The 18,941-nt window shown below is 41.5% G+C and overlaps 1 protein-coding gene across 3 annotated transcripts in view; it reads right to left on the bottom strand.

Annotated features, from left to right (window-relative positions):
• Positions 1-18,941, bottom strand: part of ADCY8 (adenylate cyclase 8) — a 271,269-nt gene that overhangs the window by 28,640 nt on the left and 223,688 nt on the right. For all 3 annotated transcript variants that reach the window (XM_003256212.3, XM_030795007.1, XM_030795008.1), the window contains 2 exons: positions 15,132-15,210; positions 7,894-8,052 (listed from right to left, as the gene is read on the bottom strand). In XM_003256212.3, coding sequence (XP_003256260.1) covers positions 7,894-8,052; positions 15,132-15,210 — 238 coding nt within the window. The remainder of the gene's footprint in view (positions 1-7,893; positions 8,053-15,131; positions 15,211-18,941) is intronic.

Raw genomic sequence — 18,941 nt, forward strand, 5'->3', positions numbered from 1 at the left:
GAGGAGACAAGACAGACTGAGGTCTTTGTGGGTCTTTAGCAGCTGGGCCCCACGATTGTCTCGAGGTCCAGTGACCTTGGCTTTCCCCAGTCTGATGGGGTAAAGCACCATAAGAGAGGGAGAGACTCCCTCCCTGGCACTTCCCCATAGGGTGGATGGTGTTACAGGGACTTCCTCCTCGGCTGGTGAAGGCAGGAACGTGGAAAGAGAGGAGCACTCGATCCCCACCGCTGTGGGCACATGACTCTGGGCAAGTGAGGTGACTCCTCTGGCCACAGGTCCCTTGGCCATCGATGACAGTGCCAGCTCTTGCTCTGCTTTTGCCCCTGGTGGCACTGAGATGCTCCACTCCAGTTGTCTGCCTGCTGCTCTGTGCCACGACTGGCAGTGGCTGCTCACACTGGTTCCAGTAACTGCTTTTTCTCCTTGTCTCTTTCAGCCTGGGAGCCACCATGGCTTCCCACAATTGCTGAGCACAGTGGAATATTCATCTCCTCCTTATCCCTATTGCTTCAATTAGAGACCCAGCAGAAAAGAGGGGGCACATTCAGATCAAGACGATTCAGGAAGAGTTAACTGATAAAGGGCTTAATTAGAAAGATGAGGGAAGGAAGTAGGGAAACCCTAAGAAATCTCCCAGAAATCCAAGGCTGGTGGCAGGAGAGCCGTCACCCGTCTAGGCTCAAAGGGATGAGAAGAGCCCAAAAGGAGTGAGTTGGTTTGACATTGGAGGCAGCACAGCAGTGGCCTTGGGAGGAGATATTAATTTCTGTGAAGTGACATAGCCAGCCTCAGGCAATCGCAAGGGAATAAATATCTTGACCTCACATTCCTCACTTCCCCTCATTTCTTACCCAGTGCCAGCCTTTGATGACCGCTCACCTGGGTGCCCAAGGGCCAAGCAGGTCACAGATGTAATCCATGTAGATTAGCCCACTCACCCGTGTCCCCCCACCCCAGGAAGAGCAGAGAGAAGAGGTGGAGGGATTTTGAAGGATACACAGAGGAGCTCTGGCCAACCTACATACACCTTCCGGGACAGTCCCTTCACTCAACTCACCCCAGGCAACCGCCTTGAGTGTGCCACCTGTTTCTTGCTATTTTGGGCTTCAAGAATATAAAAACACTTTGTAAACTGGGGAGGAATTGATGAATATAGAAAAGCTATTATTGATTTATTGTTATCTTCCTCTGGTTGGTCAAAGGTATGGACTTAGTAGAGGATTTTGAGCATGTGTGTGTGCTCCGTCGCACACCCGCATATGTCAGTATGAGGACTGATGTCCTCTCTGCCTGGGGAACTATAGTCCGGTCCTTCACCTGCTCAGGCAACTCCAAGTCCTGCGTTGCTTATACCAAGTTAAGCCACCTCTCAGCATGGGAGAAACTATGTCTGAGACTTGCAAACCTTCTTAGCATCCTTTCATGTCATTCAGGTCTCCGATCACATGTCACTTCCTTAGAACTTCCATGACCCCTGCTCTTTTCTGAATGTGTCCCCCAAATTCATATGTGGAAACTTCACTGCCAGTGGGATAGTATTAAGAGGTGAGGGCTTTAGGAGGTGACTAAGTGATAAGGGTGGAGCTCTCATGAATAGCACTGAGGCCCTTGTTACAGGGTATGAGGGAGCGGACCTCTTCTTTCCGGCTCTTACACCATGTGGGGACACGGCGTTTAAAGTGCCACCGTGGAAGCAGAAACAAGGGCCCACACCAGACATGAAACCTGCTGGCACTTTGATCTGGGACTTTCCATGCTCCAGACTTGGGAGGAAAGACATTTCTGTTCTTTAAAAATTGCCCAGTATCAAGTATTTGGATATAACAGCACAAACAAACAAAGATACCAGTGTAAATATCCTTTCAACACTTTATTCCATTATTCAGCTATTTCTATCCTCATCAAATTCACCATTCTCTGACACTATGTTATATATTTATTTATTTGCATCACTGTCTTGTCTTCCCACAAAAATACACGTTTTGGAGCAGCAAGGCCTTTGTTGTTTTTCTCACTGTTTTAACCCTGGTATTTAGAACAGCACCTGGCACATGGTTGGCCTCCATTAATACTTGAGGAAGGAAAGGGTGAATGAAGGGATAGGGGATGGGGCTGTGACTGGGAAGGAGTAGAAAAAATAGCAATGACTCATGTATATCAAAAACAATAGCCAACAACCAGTGTGCATTTAAAATATGTCAAGCACCATGTAAGTGCTTTAGGCTTGATAACGCATGTAAATGTTTTAATGAATCAGATGAAGATGCAGAGTATGGTTATGATCTCTTTGTAGCACAACAAGGGCCATGAGGAAAACGAGGTCCAGAAAGGGTTATTATCATTTGCCATTGGTCATAAAGGTAGTAAAAGGAGGAACCAGAACTAAACCCACAGCACTGGGGTTTTGAATGCACCCACACACGGTCTTTCTACAGTGAAGCTGCCTTGCGTCAGGCTGCATTGGGGACTTGGTGTGTTGTTACTCGATTTAGCTCTGACCCCAATTCAGCAAGGTCAGTATTATTTCCCCTATTAATCAGATGAGGAAATGGACTCCAAAGAGTTGGGTAACCTGGCATAGGTCATACAGCTAGTTAGTGACTGAGATGGGATTTATGCTGTGTGGACTCTCCAGCACCTGGGACAGCTGCCCTTGCTAGTGTCTTTTCAACAACTCCTCATAAAGCCATGATGAGCCAGTGGGTTTCCTGGGACTCAGAGCTAGCCTGCTTGACATTGATGAGATACCCAGGCCTGGACTTCCAGCTGGCTTTATCTGCAGGAATGTTCCTGACCAGAGGAAGTGAGTGCTATTCTAAGCCAAAAGCACAGCAGAATAGCAGAAGCTGCCAGAATGTTGGTGTGGGTAACACTGCCTTGGACAGGATGCTTCTGGGTGTGAGGCTCTGTCCACCGCCTGTGTTTGGATGGTTTGAATCATCCTTTGTCACAGTTCTCCTTCTCTGCATGCAGGTACAGTGAGGTGGAGGGGAAAGAACACTGGCTTTGGTGTTACACATACCTGGGTTTGGATTTGAGCTCACTACTCACTAGCTTTGTGACCATGGGTAAATTTCTTTCCTTCCCTGAGCCTCAGTTTCTTCATCTAGAAAATAGGGATAATAGTTCCTACCTCCTATTGCACATTGAATCAGATCCAAGCTACTTCAATATTCTTCAAGACTTGTCTCTTTGTACTTACGATACCTCTGCTCTGGCCTGTTCTTTCCCTGAAAATATTTGGGTGCTTGTAGTCCCCCCCCAGTCCTTCTCAGCAAATATCCTATAGTATCTCATCTTTACGCCTTCGGCCATTTGGGTCTGTCTGCCTGGAATTCTTTTCCTCCACCTCCTTGACTGATTAACATCTGGGTCCTAGGAGGGTAAGAATTAGAATCATATTACAGTTGAAGAAACTGAGGCTCAGAGAACTTAACTAACTTGCTCCAAATCACACGCTAGTAAATGGAAGAGCTGGAATTTGAATACATGTCCTTCTGGCTTAATAGGTTGGGATTTTCCCACTAGGTCATATGGCCTTCTTTGGAACACCTCAAAAGGGGTTAGAATCAAAGGAGGGAGAGAAAAGAGAGTCTGAGCTTGCAGCAATGATGCCAGTGATGGCTCTCAGCATACTCCTGGCTGCTGTGGCCAGGGACATACACACAAGTTACAACTAAGAAGTCATCTGGCTTTGCCAGCCGGAGGCTGTACGTTTGGTTCCTATTTGAGTGCGGTCTGTGGAATTATTTTCTAAAGTGTGAGGCCCACATCAATACAAACAAGTCAGTTGGAGGCTTTGTGCATCACACAAGTCTTCTAGGTCAGCTGAAGACCAGCCATGAAGGCACTGCCACCCCAGGGATACACCTGGGAGATACCCTGGCATAGCAGGAAAAGGTAGTGCTTTGGGTGCTATTGTGGCCCCGTGAAACTCACAGATGTCCCCAATCAGATGTTCAGAAATTTGTATCACAGTTCAGATCTGTAGCAAGAGGAGAAACTAAAAATGCCTTTGCCTCTTAACGGTAACAAAGCATGAAACTGGGAGTTCTTGCTGGCCACTACAGTCCTGCCCCTTCCCTGTCACCCTTTCACATATTGTATGACTCTGTCTTTCTCTCTTTTTCTACACACACACACACACACACACACACACACACACACATCTTGCCATCCTCCAGAGGTGGTACGGGTAGCAGCATTGTAACGGGGAGAGGGGCACAGAAGAAAGAAATCTGAGGGACTGGATTCCCCTTGTGGCTTTGCATAAAGAAAGTGGGGCATACCCTGTACCTCTCAGGGTCCCAGTTTCCTCATCAGTAATATGAGGCTGATGGAACTCTTAAGGTTGTAAATAGAATGAAAGATAATTTTCTCAATTGCCTATTTCATTATCTGGCATGGAGTAGGTGTTCAGTAAATGATATTTTATCCTAATGTGAAAATTCTCTAGGCAACGTAACCATGAATGGTGTTTAATCCTAGTCCAGTGTGAACTGTTTAAATATTTATAAAATCTCAAATAATCCTGACAAGATGTCTTATATATGCAATGAATGCTGAAGCAGTCCTTTATTTTGCTCAGCAGGGGTTTCGCCTGAATGACAGCTGATGACCTGGAGTCTCAGCATGCATCTCTGGTTGGTTTCCTTCCTTTCAGGATGAAACCAGTATGTCCTTGCTCTTCTCCACTGGTCCTATGTGCCTCACTGTTTTGGTGTCTTGATTAAAAAGCTGTTTTTTTTTTTTTTTCCTCATTTCTCTTTGGAGAGGGGTTTTATAGTCTCCATCTGGTGGTCATGGTTGATACACACTGATGTTCTCTCTGCTTCCATGGCTTCGTCAAGAAGCTCTTGCAACAAAGACACTGACCTGAGGGAGCCTTGAGGAAACCAGGCCTGAGCCCAATTCTGGGGAACTCCATCCGTTGAGGAGGGTGGAGCCTCTGCACCCAAGAGACTCTCAAAGACCTGAGTACATCAAGATCTGATTATTCCAGTGGCTGAGTACTCATTCCCTTGGCTTTTCTGGTTTTTCTGGTTTTACTAGTTTTTCTTCAGTAGCTTGGATGAAAAACGGACCTCATCATTCTCTCCTACCTCTGCCCTCTATGGTCCTAAGGCAAGGATCACAAACCGCAATGGTTTTAGGGGCCTTACAGGTAACATAAATGGCAGGGTACAGATGGGTAAACTGAAGAGCCCATTTTATGCATAAAGGCATCACATTCATAAATTAAATATAAACCAATCAACTAACCCACTGTCCAAGCCAACTGGCTCATTGGTCAGATTTGTCTCAGGGTCTTAGAGTTTGTAATTCTTGTCCTAAGGGTTTTTCATTTCTTGTTTAGTTCAGTCTGAAAATCTAGTCCTGGAAGAGCTGTATTATCCCTGCCTCTCAGACAATCCATATTGTCTTTGTAGCATCCTCAGCAAGGGGTTAGCATTCCCAAGTTAAATGCCAAAGCAAGGGAGCCCACTACTCCAGTTCATCCACAGGCATTTCAAGAGCAGGGGCCACAGCCAGGCACAGTGGTGACCAAGGGTGATGTAGTCCCTGCCTTGTGGATCTCACTGTGTTAGGAGGATGAGATGGGCCTGATGGCTCAGTCTTCGTAAGGCTCCTCCTAACATGAAACCCAAAGATGTCCCCTGTGGGCCAGTCCATGGTTCTAGACCTTCCCTTGGGAGTCTCACAGAGTAAGACCAAGCCCATTCACATAATAATGCGACTCTGGACTTTCAAAGACACCTTCAGTTCTCTTTTGAGTTACTTTCCCTTGAAGGTTAGAGGGGAACCAAATCATTTGATTTTGTCATTTCTTACCTCCCACATCTGCTCCATTATCAAGAACTATTGATTCTATATCTTAGATGTGTCTGTAATTCATCTCCTTCTCTCCGTCTCCACTGCTACCATCCTAGACCTCATCACCAGGGTCTTGCCTGGGCCCTTTTAGAGTCTCCTGCCTGGCTTTTTGTCGCATGATCCTCCTATCCACTCTCTATCAGCAGCCAATTGACTAGGTTACACTTAAAACTTCCAAAGGCTCCCATTCTATGTGGAAGTGACCATCGCCGATGGAGCTTGACCATTAGGCTCTGTCTAGGATTTCCCTTCACAGCACTCACCATATGACCCTTCCTCCTTCTAGTGGTCCGAATAGTGCCCAGTGCCTCCTGCCACCAACACTCATGCTCCCCTCAACAGTCATGTCCAACGTGGTACTATTTGGAAATAAGGTCTTTGCAGGTGTAATTAAGATGAGGTCATACTGAATTAGGGTGAGCCTTAAATCTATGACTGGTATTCTTAAAAGGAGAGTACATTTGTCCTTTTAAGAAGAGCTGTGTGAAGACTGAGAAATTAGAGCCAAGTGGCCATAGCCAAGCAACTCCTGGGCCTAACAGAAGCTGGAAAAGCCAAGGAGAGATTCTCCCCCAGACCCTCTGGAGAGGGCAGGAGACTCCCAGCATCTTGATTTCAGACTTCTAGACTGCCTTCATAATGTAATAAGACAAAACAGTTTAAGTAAAAAGAGCATTTCTGAGCATTTGCTACATGCTAGGCAATGGGCTAAGAAGATATATACACACATATGTATGTATATGTGCATATATGTGTATATAGATACATAAATATACACACATGTATCACACATATATGCATACACACATTTATGTATATATACATATATTTTATTATTATTATTTTTAATTGTGGTAAAATGCATATAACGTACAATTTACCATCTTGACCTTTTTTTTTTTTTTTTTTTTTTTGAGATGGATTCTCACTCTGTCACCCAGGCTGGAGTGCAGTGGCACAATCTTGACTCACTGCAACCTCTGACCCCCAGGTTCAAGCGATTCTCTTGCCTCAGCCTCCCAAGTAGCTGGGATTACAGGTGCCTGCCACCATGCTTGGCTAATTTTTGTATTTTTTAGTAGAGACGGGGTTTCACCATCTTGGCCAGGCTGGTCTTCAACTCCTGACCTCGTGGTCCACCTGCCTCAGCCTCCTAAAGTGCTGGGATTACAGGCATGAGCCACTGCGTCCAGCCATCTTGACCATTTTTCAGTGTATAGTTTAGTGGCATTAAGTATAGTCACATTGCTGTGTAACCATCTTCACCATCTATCTCTGTAATTCTTGTGATCTTGCAAAACTGAAATTCTGCACCCATGAAACAATAACTCCCATTCTCCTCTCCCTCCAGCCCTTGGCAACCACCATTCTACTTTTCATCTCTATGAATTTGACCACTCTAGGTACGTTATATAAGTGGAATAATATAGTATTTATTTTTTGTGACTGGCCCATTTAACTTAGCATAATGTATTCAAAATTCATCCATTGCTGTAGCATGTGTGAGAATTCCCTTCTTTTCAAAGCCTGAATAATATTCCACTTTATGTATATATCACATTTTGTTTATCTAGTCATCCATCAATGGACCCTTGGGGCTGCTTCAACTTTTTGGCTATTGTAAATAATGCTTCTAGACATACAAATATCTCTTTGAGACCCTTCTTTCAATTATTTTGGGTGTATACCCAGAAGTGAAATTGTTGTGTATATATACACACATACACATACACATAGATATACATACACACACACACACACACACATATGCATATGCACATAAAACTTTAAAATTCCAATTTAGTCTTTCAATGGAGACCTTATTATATCCATCTTGTAGATGAGGCACCTGAGGTTGGGAGGCCGTGTGTAAATTTCATAGTACTAGGCAGTTTCTCCATTCTCATGCACTCACATGATGACAGTGAAATTCTCCCAGAGCTTGGGATCAATGTGAACAACTGTACATCACCCACCACCACCCTTTCTCACTGGCTAGACCAACTTCTGGCTCACCTCATTGTCTCGGTCCTTCTCTAGGAAATGGCGGGCCACGTGGCTGGGTAAGATATTCCGGAGCATGTTCTCATTGTGTTCCCTCAGCTCCTTCATCTCATTGATCTCCTCTTTGGCCTGTACTCGCCAAAGGAAGTCCAGGCGGGCTGTGTACTCCAGCTGCAGTACATGTGAGAGAAAGAGAAGAACCAGGTAAACTTCTGAGGTGTAGGCTTCAGGCACAGTCAACTGGGAGGCAGGAAAGTCTTCTCTGGAACTCTTCACAAATGAAACAGAGCCTGATCTGAATATTTTGGGAGGCATTTTGTTGGAAACCAAGTGATCAGAGAATGATTAGGTTTCACAGGGATGTGTTCTTGCCTTTCACAGCATTAATGCCCCTGTGATTTCATACTTGTTTGTGTGATTACCTGATAATGTTGGTGTGCTCTACTAGACTGTCGGTGTTGTATGGTGTATTAGTCTGTTCTTGTTGTGCTAATAAAAATACACCCAAGATTGGGTAATTTATAAAGGAAAGAGGTTTAATGGACTTATAGTTCCACATGGCTGAGGATGCCTCACAATCATGGCAGAAGATGAAGGAAGAGCAAAGGAACCTCTTACATGGCAGCAGGCAAGAGAGAGCTTGTGCAGGGGAACTAGTGCTTATAAAACCATCAGATCTCATGAAACTCATTCACTACCATGAGAACAGTATGGGGGAAACTGCCCCCATGTTTCAGTTATCTCCACCTGGCCCCACCCTTGATGTGGGGATTATTATAATTCAAGGTGAGATTTGGGTGGGAACACAGCCAAACCATATCATATGGTCAGAGGTACTTCTATCTGTTCGAATTTACATCCCTACTGTTACAGACTGAATGTCTGTGTCCCTCTCAAATTCATATATTGGAGCCCTAACCCCCAGTGTGATGACATTTAGAGATGGAACCTTTGGGATGTAATTAGGGTGGATGAGGTCATGCTGGTGTATCCCTCAGGATGAGATTACTGCCCTTATAGGAAAGGACATGAGAACACTCACTCTTTCTCTCTCCACACGCACACACTAAGAAAAGGCCAGGTGGGGATATAGCAAGCAGGTAGCTAGACACTGCAAGCCAGATAAGAGCCCTCATCAGAAAACAAACTCTTCCGGATCTTGACCTTGGACTTCTCAGCCTCCAGAACCATGAGAAGATCAATTTCTGTTGTTTAATACACTCAGTCTATGGTGTATTGTTATGTACAACAGCTGGTGATATGAATACACTTACTGTGTAGTAACACGTTTGGCACAAGGCAGGCACTTAATATTTGTTGGCTCATTAAATAAGTTATCATAATGAAACTAGCTAACACTTACATGATGCTTATCATATACCAGGAATGGTTTTAAACAATATACATATATTAAATCCTTTAGTCCATGTAATAGCCCTAATGGGAAGGTATTATTATCATTTCTTATTTTACAGATAAGAAAATCAAAGCAAACATGAATTCGTAACTTGACTGAGATCACACATGAGTTAGTGGAAGCCAGGATTTGAACTTGATTCAAAAATCAGAATATAGAATCTGAGTTGTTAACCACTAGGTAATATAGAATAAATGAATGAACTCATTAGTGAAAGGATTACAGATTTAGTTGCTAGACAGATATAGTTTAGAGTTCTAGTTCCACATTTATACACTTTAACCCTGGACAAGTTACTTCATCTCAGTTTCCTTGTCTCTGAAATTGATGTGAACATCAGTGACCATGCAGGGGTGGAATAGGCATTACAGGAAGTTATAGATAAACACATGGCACATAGTAGGCACTCAATACACATTGGTTCCCTCTTGTCCTAGCCTCCCCTCTCATAAGAAGGTGCACAGTGTTCTTTCCAAAGGATCTCACAGCCCATTTTTACTGCAGTTCTGGGTATGTCATTATTTCAGTCTTTAACTGTTGACATGAACAATATGCTGCCCTGGTAAACACATGGTTAGCTGCCCTGAATTCAAGGGCTTAGACAGTTCAGATAGCTTCTTTTCTTTTTAAAAAATTTTTAAAGTCTCAGTGGATGGCAAAAGTATGAAAAGACCATATGCACAAGGTTATCCATTCAGCAGAATTTTTAATAACAAAGGCTGAAAACAAACCAAATGTTCATTTTGTTGGCTGAATAAACTTTAGTACAGAAATATCATTGAACATGATGCAGCTATTAAAAAGAAATGAAGACTATCTCTCTATACTTTGAGGAACTGGGCTCCAAGAGGAGAAAAGTGTATATAGTATGCTACCATTTATCTAAGGAAGATCGATCTCTCTATCCACATACATGCACACACACATATTTCTTAATTAATTTTTTTTTTTTTGAGACGGAGTCTTGCTCTGTCGCCCAGGCTGGAGTGCAGTGGCACGATCTCGGCTCACTGCAAGCTCCGCCTCCTGGGTTCACACCATTCTCCTGCCTCAGCCTCCCGAGTAGCTGGGACCACAGGCGCCTGCCACCAGGCCCGGCTAATTTTTTTGTATTTTTTAGTAGAGATGGGGTTTCACCGTGTTAGCCAGGATGGTCTCGATCTCCTGACCTTGTGATCCACCTGCCTCGGCCCCCTAAAGTGCTGGGATTACAGGTGTGAGCCACCGCACCGGGCCTTCTTAATTAATTTATTAAAACATTAACATATAAACCATTTTACATTTTATAAAATGGTTTATATTTTAATCTATGAAATGACGAAGGGAATGGTGTGGGAAAATAGGGATAGAATTTAAATTTCTTTAATTATGTCTTGTTTTAAGTAAATAACTTTAGAATCATTCCAATATTTTGCTTAATTATTAAACTAAATCTATTCTCAAAAAACTCTGTAAAAACAAACAACCAAGCAGACAAACAATGAGCCTACACAGAGAGGAACTATATCAGATATTCTTTTGCACAATAATTTGATGACATAATGCCAGAGGGAAATACCCTAAGGATAAAAAGAGCTCAACAAGAATGTCAAAACTGTTTACAATAACCATATTATAGGTGGTAACAATTGTATTATTATACTTAGACTATTATAGTGAATCACAAGATAAAGTAAATGAGTAACTGTGTTGGTGTCATTAAAACTGGAATTTGGGGGAAGAGAAAAGGAGCTGCAGATATAAGATTGATGAAGTTAAGTCAAAAGCTTGTGGTCCTCATTATGAAGTGGAAGTATCACACTGTGAACTCATGATGTATAGATTTTCTAGCTCTGCGCACTGAAATCAAGTTCTAGAAACAATGAAAACTTAGTAGTAATAACTCCCAGTGTCCAGATTGTGGTTTCTAAATATCAATTCCTACAAAAAAATTCCCATTCTTTTCAGAGGTGCCCACATTTTAGGTACCTTTAATTATGTCTTGTTTTAAGTAAATGACTTTATTGGAAGATTTTTTAATACGAGAAACCAGGAGTCTATCAGAGACTACCAGGGTTATGTCAAAATGATGCAAAAGCCAACTTGAATGAGCTCCCACTAGTCAAAGATGTGACACGTTTAGCTTAATAAGACTAATAATTGCAATGAATTGAAACACAGAGAATATGGTAAAATGCATAAATTCAAAATGACACTTAAAAACCAGAACCTCATTGGTCACCTCTGAATGATGCTAGGGAAAAAAACTTATGGGGAAACTTATAGAAAACAAACTTAAAGGGAAAAGATTCAGCATTTATCTTTGCTTTATGAATTGTACTTCCAGGTAACAAATAGTGAGGAGATGGTTCTCTTTAGTAACGTATTCCAGCTAATAAATTATGGAGGACTGATAGGATTAGCATATCACTGTATAAAATAAGTGAATATAGGCGATTATCATAAGCAGCTGCTAACATCACAAAAAGATAAGGAGACATTATGCACCCCCTAATTGTAGTCTGTAAAACCAACAGATTAAATGTTTTGCAGAAATCATTGAACCTGAATCTCACCAAGATTCTGGACAGAAATGCAGTACAAACAAAACAAAACAGAAAAAAAGGACAGGGGAATCTCTTAAATACCTTAGAGAATGCAATCAATAAACTGTAAGAAATGACAGCCCTGGAAGGTTGAGTCTCTCAAGGTCACCAATTCTTGAAGTGGAATTGCTAGGACTCAAGCAAGAATATTTGGTTCCAAGGCTTGAGTCTTTCCTTCTGAGCCCCACAATCTCAGGTGCCTGCCTTTATCACACCTGGAAGTTACTGGAGACAGGACCTCATTAATCTCTTTCTCCTTTTGGAGGCGTGGCTTCCTCTGTTAAAAACGAAGATGCCCGGGCAAAGCCTAAACCTCCAGGGCTGCCAGTGAATCAGGCACCAGATGGGAGGCACCCGATTGTTTGCTCTCTCTATTCAACGTTGAGAATGTTTACCTGCCTCAGAGGAGGAAGTGTTTGGCCTGTCGTTTCCACATATGTGCAAGATAAACATTTCCGATTATTTAGTTACGTAACCACCTCCGTCCCTCTGGAGATGTTTAATTACACGTGCCCCCACCAGATGCTTCTGCATACCAGGCATCAATGGGCATTATTCAGCCCCTATTAAAAATAGAGGGCCTCTGAGTCGCAAGGGAAAACCGGTAGAAGCAGGGAGCAAGCCCAGGAGTAGGCAGGCTTGATCGGAGATTAACAGGACCCAAAACGATGCTACAGATAGAAGACACTTGAAGTGATACAACACTGCAGAAAGCCGCCGCTATCACAGGGAGGCAGTGGCACCTGAAGGAAACAGAATGGGACTAGGAGTTCGAGCATTTGGATTCCCATTCCAGTCTGGCGTTTCTTACAGGCTTTGTGACCTCAGGGGACTTCAATCTCCGTTCTTGTCTTAGGACCAGATGGCTAACAATACCTGCCTTGTTTGTGTCATCAGCTTATTTTTAAAGTAAAATATTAACAGCTATCAATTTTGAAAATTTATATGTGCGAGCCACTGGGATAAGTATATTACAATTATATTCTCATATAACACTCTAACAACCCGATGAAGTAGAACTTGTTATTATCATATCCATTTTACAGGTGAGGAAATTGAAAATCAGAAAGTTAATTGTTGAAAGTCACATAGCTACTAAGTGGCAGAGTTGGGGTTTTAATACTATCTGCCCAATTCCAAAGCCTGTACTTGTAACTGCTATAGTTATGAGATGTGATTATATAATTTCAAAACCCTTTGAAAGTTAAAAATAAAAGGGAAAAATATCAGATGTCACTTAAACCCAGTCACTCAGACCCTCACTAAATACTTATATACCCGTACTTTACCTATAATCTTAATGCAATTAGGTTATCTGCTTTCCCAGGACAAATGGAGCGTAGGATAAATCAAATCTGAATGTTATTAGGGTACCATTTGAGGAAGGCACTGACAGGGCACAAAGTAATTCCCTAAGGTCACAGAAGAGACAGAACCATTCTCCTTTTTATGGAATGACGACCCTTACCCAGAACCTGTTCTCTCAGCTATTTCCAGGGATTTCTCACTTGTCCATTTAAAACCTGTGTAATTGAGTGAGCATATGTTTGTCTGTGGGATGATGGCCTTGTCTAAAGCTGGAAATGGATTGTCATTTGTGTGTCAGACTAAGGCACTCTCCCCTAGAAATGAAAGCTGTCAAGTAGCAGAAGACAAGACCCCAGTCCTCACAGATAGCTGGAAAGACCTAAAAACAGGAATTCTAGAAATGGCTAGACTTTGACATTTGGCCTAGTGTTTCATCATAATTTCAGCCAAAATGGGAAAACGAGTCAAAGCATATTGCAAGATGCGGTGCCCTGGGTCACTGTGTTCGTATGCAGACAGCATCTTTGTTCTGCTCTGATCAGCCCAGTGAAGTAGAAAAGGTAGGCTTTGAAGACAGATCAGGATTTGAATTCTAGTCCTCCTACTTACTAGCTGAATAGCCTTACTTTCATCGTCCATAAAACAGGAGTAATAATAACTTCCATTCCAGGTTGTTGACAGGATTAAATGAGAATAGAGAGAAAGTGCTAGGCACATAGTAGGAACTCAATAAATATTAATTCTTTATTAATTTCCTTCACTTGCCAAGTTTTAATATTATCTATTTTTTTCTTGACTACACTGTACAATCCCCTTTATTACAAGGAACTTTAAATACGTGTCTCTGTGTTCTTGGGGTTTTGGGCTGTTTCATCCCTGTTTTCTCAGGGTTCGTTACCTCCGTTTCCATGGTGATTTCCCAGCAATGTGCTTCTATTTCTGCTCTGGATGACAGTCTCCTTGCTGTGCTTTCCTCCTTTTCTGGTTATGGTTTTTGAAGTACACACAGACCACAGAAAGATGGACCAAGATCCAGAGAAGGGTGGTGAGGGAGGCAGGGCCTGATTTCTACCAGGGGGTGAAAATCTCCCCAAGTCATGAATGTTCATGGGTTGGAGTCCACCTGAAGAAGACCTACTGGTCTTTGAGAATCCTGCCTAGATGTTCCTATGAAGAATAATTTTCTTTCTCGAAGTCCCTAGCCAAGTCTGTTCCACACATAACGTGTTTGCATTATTTGGGGTCAGCTCTACTCCAGGAGACTGTACCAGAGCTGGGATTTTGTACAGTTCTGCCCACAGTGCCCACTCGAGATTCTGGTAAAGAGTAGGGGCTCATGGAAAGCGTAATCCATATGGCAGGCATTTTATCTAATTAGGACAGGTCTGTAATGAAGTCTTTATTATAAACTATGCAAGTCAGTGCACAGAATTCTACACACAATGATCTCCAATGCTTCCTCAAGACAGTCCTATTTAGGTGTTACTGATTTATTTTAGAGTTGAGGAAACTGAGGCTCATGGAGATAAGTAACTTGCCCAAGATCATACACTGCTGAGAGTAAGAACTGTGATTAGAATCCAGGCTCAGCTGAACCCAAATGTTTACCTAATATAGCACACAACTTTTGTAGTAATAATTTCATCCAGGCAACAGAATTGGGAGGGATCCCAGTTTGTCTTAGGCAGAAATTGAAAGCTCTTTCACTAGGATGATTTTTTGAAAGCGATATATCCAAAGGTCATTAAAACCACATTGTTTACCAGATCTTCTCCAGCTTTGTTTTTCATTAGGTGGTCTTTATTAGGAATTGATTCATTAAGAACCACAACTTGCCACAGGCAGCTAAAAGTTATTTGCTGCAAAGAGCATCAGAGGCCACTTTGATGGCAACAAGAAATGTCAGGTAACAGAGCAGTCAGAGCGAAATGTTAGATTACCTGCTGTCCATGGTAGAACACAGCCAGGAGGAACATGGCCATCAGTAGCAGCGATGCCTCCTTGGTCCCCAGGAAATCTCTGTTGGAAGAAAAAAGGCACTGATAACCATGGGGGGACTTCAAGGAGACCCATGAGAAAACTGAGGTTCAGAAAGGAGTGGTATAAAACGAAAAAAACACACATCTTTTTAGCACCTATTATGTGATAGTGGCTGCTCGAAGGGTTTGCACATTGGCATTCAAAAATCAATTGACCCCCAAGGGTATGAGGTGACCCAGAACACATATGGTGAAAGAGATTCTAGAGTCTAGCATCTAGATGGTACACTCACATTAATAATAATGTTTTCTATGTGCAGAACACATTTTATAGATTTTAAATAGCCTTTATACTTTCCTATCATAAAATCCATGTGAAGATGGAATCTAGCTTTATGCTAAGAAACCTTTCCAGCTTATACTGGGCCAGGCACAGTTCAACTCATCAGGATTGGACAAGGATTTAGACTTAGGAGTGAAAATGTACATTCTTAGGGAGGTATTTTGCATATGAGGATTAAGAGGACCAAATAACTCTGTGGGCTGGGACAAGAGTCAAATCTGTGAATACTTTGGAGAAAAGATGCTAACAATAGATGATACTAATTATTATGCTTCTATAGATCCAGAGAAGCACATAATTATTGAGCATCTACTGTGTGCCAGGCATAATATTCTGGGATATCGAGATGAAGAAGGCATGTTGTCTTTGTCCTCCAAACATTAAGTAAGAGAAATAATCAAATACACAGATAATTTTATAATATGATAAACTCTGTGGAAAGGATACATCCTTGTTGCCATGGGAATACACGGGAAAAAAAAGCAACCCAGGCTGGGTGTTCAGGGAAGGCTGAAGAGCTGAATCCTAAAAGATAAGACTTCACAAGGAAAAAGTGGGATGGGTTCTCTAGGTACAGGACATCTATTTTGCTTAGCTAGGTGGTTTATAGGTCTCTAGTATGGGGATAAAAAGTAAATGTCATATATCATGTTTGAAGCCATATGTAGACTCAGGAGGAAAGAGTGCTAACAGAGCTGTCCACTGTGAGTGCTAAAGTGAAGAGGGCTGGACTGTGAGCCACACATTGTCATCCTGCATTTTAGAGCTGAGGAGTCATCCATCCATTCATGAATCCATGAATCCACGAATCCATGAATTCATCCATCCATGCATCCATCCATCCATCCATCCATCAATCCATCCATCCATCCTTTGTTCCATCCTTCCGGCCATCCACCATCACCATCAGGCTTATTTTGAGGACATAGACACATTCCAGTACCATCCTTTTATTCTTTCATGTCACTTAATTCTCTAGCCTCTGAAGTTTGTGGACCCCTGAAAAAAGATTAAAGACATGAGGTTTGGACTCATGAAGATCCAGGTTCCAATGTCAGCTTTTCTACTGACCAGTTGTTTGACCTTGGAAAAGTCATTTAACATCTCTGAGCCTCAGCTGAATGTATCTAATAGTGTTTACCTCTCTAATTGCAAGGATTAAATGAATTAATCATGGTAATGTGCTTGGCACAGTGCCTGGCCCACATTTCCCCCTTGCCACCCTGTGAAGCACCTGGCACATCATCTTGCTCGTGGTGGTGGAGCTTTATAAAGTCACTCGTTCACATTGCTTAGTTTGAATGAGCATGTTCTACATCCAGCTCCTTCTTGTGACTTCTTCTCAAATCCCTGCTCTGCCTGGCACTTTGGATATCCTTTGCTTTGCCATACAGAAGACTTTAAGCCCAGAAATTTATCATTTGAAACACATTTTCAAGAGAAAACACAAATACCTCTTGAATTATTTTGAAAGCAGTGATTGACCAAAAATAGAAAGATGACTAGACAAAACTCAGAAGAAAAAGTAAAAGAAAATTATGAACAATCTTTGAGTCATTCACTTATTGCAGATGGAAAAAACAGCCTGAGCATAGACTGCAGAATATGCATAGTAAGTCAGCCAGGCTGAGGAGCATCCCAAAAGAACTGTGGTTTGAAATTAGAAAGTTTTTTTTTTTTTGTAGTTCCAATAATTCCTTAAAGAACTCCCAAAGAGAGCCAAATGGCTGAAATCTGTACTGTTTTATAATGCTTTGCTTAATATTGGTTGTCAGAGTCTTAAAACCAAGAACATGTTGAACTAATTTATTTGTATTAAAATCACTGAGTTAATACTATCATCTCTTTATGCTAATAGAAAGGAACATTCTTAAGTGAAAATGCATGTAGCATAATGTAATTTTCAGGGCTATAACAATCTTTAGAGATCATCTTATCTGATGTATCACAAAAATTAATATTTGAGTGTTATTCATTACAGAAATATTTATGCTAATTATAGTGAGTTTGGAAACTAATAAAGATGCACATATAACAGAATAAAAATTGTCCTTAAGCCTACCACCCAGAGAAGACAATGGTTAAAATTTTGGAGTTAACTAAATGTCATTTCCTTTTACCCCTTACAAAAAAGTATGTTTACAAATTTAGGATTGCATAGCTCTCATACTGTTTTGTAAGCTACTTCAGACTTAGTAAAAATTATGAAGATAATTTCAAGTAATTAAGTACCTTTTGTGCACTTAGCATATTTATTCTAATTCATATTATGTGCACCACACATAATGTAATATCCCTTGAAGCCTTTTATTTTACAGGTAGAGACTAAGGCCCACGGAGGAGTAGTCATTTTCCCAAGGTCACACAGCTCATTTGTGTCAGAGCCAGGATAAGAACTCATGTCTTAGGCACCAAATTCAGCATGTTCATTATAGCACATTTGACCCCGAATTTTTAGTTTATTATTAGTTCCCAGTTGCTTCTATGACACTCATAATAAACCATTCAGCTTGAATTTATCTTTTATTCTGTTGTCATAATAATGACTGTAAGTGCTAATTTTATGCCATACTCTAATAACCACTTTACATATTCTGCTTACTTTAATTGTCATATCAACAATCAAGATACTATTATCCCCATTCTAGAAAAAAATCCAAGACTGAGATGTTAAAAAATTTAACTTAATTAGCTAGCGAACAGTGAAGACCAGCTATCAATACAGATCTCAGTGATATTTTTCAGTAGCTACAATGCCCTCCTCTATTTTCCTACTTATTATTGCTTGCCCTTAAGGTCCTAAAGGATAAAAATAATGCCTTATTCATCTATGAACCTGCAGGGCCTAGTAAAAACCCACAGAAAACAATGTAATGTGTATTGAAAGGATACACGGACGAATTCACGAAGGTCATGTGATGTTGGACAAATGTTATTTGGCTTTGACTCTACATGTGGATTATTTCCTGGTTGTTCATTCCTCCTATTGACCCTGCTGTTTCATGTGGACTAGTGCAATAGCTAGAACTGGTTCAATAATTTGTGGACCCACTGTAAAATGAAAATGCAGGGGTTTCTTGAAATTTTTTTTTAGAGACTTTCAAGATGGTGAAAGCAGGGCATTAAACAAAGCAAGGCCCTTCTGAGTGCAGAGCTCTACGTGAATGCACAGGCCACATGTCCGTGAAGCTGGCCATTGCAGTTGCCTCCCAAATAGTCTTTCTGCATCCATTCTTGTCCCCATCTAGTCCTTTAGTTGTAGCAGACAGTGTTCTTTTGAACTAGCCCAACTTCTCGTTGGTTAAAATCCTTTTGTGCATCCCAAAACCTTCTTGATTCTTTTTAATTTTATTTTTAGTTGATGTGTAATAATTGTACATATTTATAGGGCACAGAGTGATGTTTCAATACATGTGTACTATGTGTAA

The sequence above is a fragment of the Nomascus leucogenys genome, chromosome 16 (genome assembly GCF_006542625.1).
Source record: "Nomascus leucogenys isolate Asia chromosome 16, Asia_NLE_v1, whole genome shotgun sequence".
Classification (NCBI taxonomy): Eukaryota; Metazoa; Chordata; class Mammalia; order Primates; family Hylobatidae; genus Nomascus; species Nomascus leucogenys.